The sequence below is a fragment of the Frankliniella occidentalis genome, unplaced genomic scaffold (genome assembly GCF_000697945.3).
Source record: "Frankliniella occidentalis isolate FOCC.00 unplaced genomic scaffold, Focc_3.1 Scaffold5552, whole genome shotgun sequence".
Lineage (NCBI taxonomy): Eukaryota > Metazoa > Arthropoda > Insecta > Thysanoptera > Thripidae > Frankliniella > Frankliniella occidentalis.
Genome location: NW_026272591.1, coordinates 1 through 4,601, shown reverse-complemented (window position 1 = coordinate 4,601; position 4,601 = coordinate 1). Strand labels below are relative to the sequence as shown.

Genomic DNA, 4,601 nt, shown 5'->3' with positions numbered 1-4,601 from the left:
ATTGTACTCTTATATTTAAGGAGTTAAGGAATGTACAAGAGGGTTGGCTCTTCCCTCTCTAGCCTTCCTTAGGGCCTGGAGAACAGCAACAGTGTCGTGTTCTTTTTGGGAAGAAATTTCATTATCCAGACAAATAGATGTTGCTCGGTTCCCAAACTGTTCAAGGACCTTCACTCTGTAGTCAACAACTATAGCAACTGAATTTCCAGTAAGTACAAGGTTTTCCAGACAAGGTAAGTTACAGATGTGTTTTACCTGATCAATATCTGAAATCTGATTGGATGCAAGATTTAATGTTTCTAGTGAGTAAAGTTTTGAGAAACCCTCTAAAGTTGATATTCTGTTTTCAGAGAGATCAAGGTGCACAACATTTCCTATTTTGTAGTGGAGATTAATAAGACTTGTGAAGCAATTTGCTGCGAGGTGCAACTGAGCGAGATGGGGAAGGAGCGTCAGATTATCCAGGGAGTACAGGCGGTTATTGTTCAGAACAAGTCTCTCCACCCTTGGCATCAGCTTGACAGAGGCGTCTATTTCACTTATCTCATTATTGCTGAGATTAACACACATTAACTTTTTCCACATTTGGGGGTCCCCAATAGAGGAGGGATCCTTGTGCACATCGTCACATAGAAGAACGTGTGAGATGCGCTCAAGCCGGCAATGATGCACAGTGAGCGATACTAAGTTGTCTCTTAAAGGTCCAACGCTGTAAATGTTGGCCACAGGCAGAGAACTGATAAACAATGTATCTACAGCTTTAAAGGAAGACAGTTCAAAAAGCAACTTATTAAAAACAATATTACTGTTGTAAAATGTATTGCTAGATCCGTGTATCATGAGACTTGTGAGCTGATAGCAGAAATCTAGAACATGGCTGAAGTCGAATTTTTTGTCAACCATTTCACGGGGAGGACAGGGCTGTTTCAGTCTTTCACTAATAGCATGAAGCTGGAAAAAAAAAATTCTATTATTTATATACATATCTATGTGTTAAAAGATGACACAAGTATTCAGGGTTTAACAAGACATACCTGAAGAGGAGAGAACTCATAATCCTTAGACATCCTCAGATATTCATCGCCTCCCTCAAAAAAGGTGACAGCCAGTTCTTGAAGTATGAATAGGACATCGTACTTGTGAAAGTCAAGAAATAGCGCCAGCTCCCTGGGCATCGTTTGCTGCAGGAAAGTAAGCACGCTTGCCAGGTACACCTCAAGCGCAGAACGCCTCTTCTCTACAAATACTGGGTCGCGATTGCCAATCACTTTCTTGGGAGGTAACAGATCTTTAGCGACCCCATGATCCGCCACCAACTTTTCGTGGAGGTCCACAAAGTTCTTGTAACGATGGGACACCTTCCATGAGACGGATCCGACCTCGACAGCTATGTGGTAGACCATGTAGTTGTTAGGCTGCTGCAGCTCCACCTCTGGAATGGACACTTTGGTGCAGTGCTTGTTGGCTAAGAAGGTCGCCATCGTACTTCCCTCGCCAAAAGCACTGAGCTTGAAACTGTTGGCAAAGCACAGGGTCTGCAGGGACTTTTACAGAGATCGACCCGAAGCAAGAGACGGGTGACGGCCCAGCGGCTCGGACATAGGTTAGCTGTCACTTCCTAGACGAGCAGAGTGACAAGGCTGGCAGACAGCCTAGCGGTCACGAGGAGAGGGGCCTATGTCATCAGCAGGGGGTCTCAGTCACCCTGCCTGTCCCAGCGCCGAAACCAATTTCACTCATTCAAAACGGGCGATGACACTGTCTCTTTTAACGCCACAAACGCCATATGCCGTTGTTTTGCTTGCTGCTGCTCTCGCCACAACCACAACACCAGCAGACGATCCTCACGTGGCCAGTGCTGCCAACCTGCCCCCGAGCGCTGTCCGGGGCGGGAAATTCAACCCGGTGCGCCACTTTTCCTCTGTATCGCCTTTCTCAAGTTATCGGTACTTTCTGATGGCCCTGGAGCAGTTGTGTGTGTGTGTGTGAATATTTATTTTTACATGTTCACTTTATTGACAACTGTCCGCGATATAGTTCAGTTAATCCTTGTACTTGTTCTGCACGGCGTTGATCCAGGCGACGTGGGAGAAGACGCGGGTGAGCACGGAGGGGAACGGCAGGGACCCGCAGTTGGTCAGGCCCCAGGAAACCACGCCGATCTGCACCATGACGCCGTCGACCTCCTTGACCAAGGGACCGCCGCTGTCGCCCTGCAGGACAAGGAAGAGTCACAAAGGCGGCCGGCATCGCGATGGTGGTGTGGTGAGTGGCCAGCGAGGGCGAGGTGACCGGGCCGGACTTACGCTGCAGGAGGCCAAGCCCAAGACGTTCCCCACGCACAGGTTGGAGTCGGCCAGGAGCGGCACCGCGGCCGGCTCAGTATTGTTGAGGGCCTCGATGCACTTGTCGTGCGGGACGATGGGGAAGTCCGCGGTCTGCAGCTGCTCGGGGTACACGGGCCTGCTGCCGTCCTGGCTGATGCTGCCCCAGCCGGAGAGAGTGGTGGTTCCTGCGGGCAGGACGAGGACGAGGGTCACGAACCTGGCGGCTGGCGAGCAGGGGGGCGAGGCCCTCACGACACTCACCTTCCCCGTCAACCCCGTTGACGTTGTTGATCGGCACCAACTTGACCGTCTCCGAGAGCTTGGCCTTCCTGGCGAGCTTGAGCATGCCGATGTCGTTCGGCCCCACGCCCCCGCGCGCGTAGTGGTCGTACTTGGCGTGCGCGAACATCCGCGCGACGGTGATGCGCTGCGCGCCCTCGGCCTGGAGCTTCAGGTTGGCGATGCCGAGGACGGCGTCGACGCGCAGGCTGCGCTGCGACACGCCCCAGATGCAGTGCGCCGCGGTGAGCACCCAGCCCTCCGCGACGAGGGAGCCGCCGCAGATGTGCCAGGGCACGGCCTTCAGCCACATGGTGTTGGGGATCAGCGTCTGCAACGCGGAAGTATAGTGATTGTATGAGCGGGCGGGTCTTCCACTTCCGTCCGCCTCTCTTGCACCCATCTGACGCAATGAGAGCGAGAGAGACAGAAGAAGTGGCCCAAAGTGTCGCTCTCCCCGCGACTAAGTCCCGTCTGACCTCCCACTAAAGGAACCCGAAAAAAGTTATCGCCATCTTTTGATTATATTGTTCCTAGCACTTCAAAACGCACAAATAAGTATATGTTGTGTGAAACAAAAAACAAAAATTCTTCACATTTGAAGTTTGTTTAGCAGTTAACGATAGTGTACAATGGCTCGTCCCATGGACCTTAATTAATTTAGCCCGTTTCTCGCCTCTCTGCGTCTCAGTCGGTAGCGCGCCCGCCCAGGAAGGTCGGCGGTTCGAATCTCCGGCGATCTGAAATTTTTCGTAGGCCACCAAATGTCAAATGGACTTCAAACCCGCCATGTCACCACGTCCCCCTTGGGGAGTTCCGACGGCGTAGTGGTTACCGTCCAGATGGATGCCATGCGCCGAAGGTGGCAAATGACTCGGCTCTAGGACTGGGGTCCGAAAGCGGGCCGTGGGAATTCCCCTTTCCTTGGCACCTTGCTGTGGTGGCGGGTACGTTTATAAAACCTAGAATCTGGCTGCAAAGGAGTTCCATGACCTGTGGTGGGTCAGTACAGTTTAACCGACGCACGCTTCAACCGCCCCACAAACCCCGGGAGTGTGTTCTGACCACTGTGGAAGAAGGAAGCGGCTGTTCCTGCGATCACAGAAGTTGCTAATGACTGCGGTGGGATGAGGAAAGTACTCCCCCATTTATGTGTATTTTTATTTTTGTCCGGGTGTGGGGAGAGGGACGTGAGCTGACTTCTTTCTACAGCAGGTTCAGATGAAGCTGCCTGTGGCCGCGTGGGTTGTAGCTACAATTGTGCAGCTACTGCAAACAGGGACGTGACGCTCTCGCACTCGGGAGCGCTGGGTTGGGCGGGCCGCCGACTTCACACGGCTGCTCGGCGGGTTGGCCTACCCTGCGCGTGGCAGGCGCCAGAAGCGTTGCCTCGCGAGGCGTTGTTCATTGCGGGGACGCCCTAGGGTCGCTGTGCAAAAGACTCACACATATGTCAACAAAGCCGTACGCCCGCAATTAACCCCCCCCCCACCCTTCGTTTTTGCAGTGTAGAATGCGCGCTTAGATTAGATAGAGAAGAGATTACAGATAGACCGCAGCCGCCTTGATCGCGGCCGCTAAGGCGAATAGGCAATTAACGAGGGGATTACGAGCGATGTTGCGCGAACCGCGCCAACTTACGAGCGCAAAAACAAAACAAAATATTAAAAAATAAAATAACATCGAACTGACCTGGATGGACACCTGCCAGGGGAACTGGCCGAGCGCGGCGTCCTTGCCGCCCACCATCTGCAGCCGCGGGGGCGTGGCGACCCTCTCCACGCCCAGGGGCATCGGCGCCGTGGAGAAGGGGAAGCCCCGGTCGGAGGCCAGCGGCACCTCGAGCACGGCCGCGCCTGCCGACACCACCGACACCACGGCCAACGCTGTCATGAGAAGGGGTGCGGTGCTCTTTCCTCGGGAGAGAAGGGAAAGCACCCTTCGCACCACTCTACTGGTGGCTGGCAGCAGAGGGGGGGGGGATACATCTCTCGA

At 53.6% G+C, this 4,601-nt stretch overlaps 2 protein-coding genes across 2 annotated transcripts; both read right to left on the bottom strand.

The window, feature by feature from the left end:
- Positions 1-6: 6 nt before the first annotated feature.
- On the bottom strand, positions 7-1,934 carry LOC127752249 (nischarin-like). Its single transcript, XM_052277046.1, has 2 exons — positions 1,035-1,934; positions 7-951 (listed from the first exon to the last, which is right to left on the bottom strand). Exons 1-2 carry the CDS (start codon positions 1,479-1,481, stop codon positions 16-18), a joined length of 1,383 nt encoding a protein of 460 aa, XP_052133006.1. The 5' UTR covers positions 1,482-1,934; the 3' UTR covers positions 7-15.
- Positions 1,935-1,971: 37 nt separating this feature from the next.
- On the bottom strand, positions 1,972-4,514 carry LOC113205318 (chymotrypsinogen A-like). Its single transcript, XM_052277047.1, has 4 exons — positions 4,299-4,514; positions 2,589-2,937; positions 2,307-2,512; positions 1,972-2,213 (listed from the first exon to the last, which is right to left on the bottom strand). The coding sequence occupies exons 1-4, from the start codon at positions 4,497-4,499 to the stop codon at positions 2,043-2,045; spliced, it is 927 nt and encodes a 308-aa protein (XP_052133007.1). The 5' UTR covers positions 4,500-4,514; the 3' UTR covers positions 1,972-2,042.
- Positions 4,515-4,601: the final 87 nt, after the last annotated feature.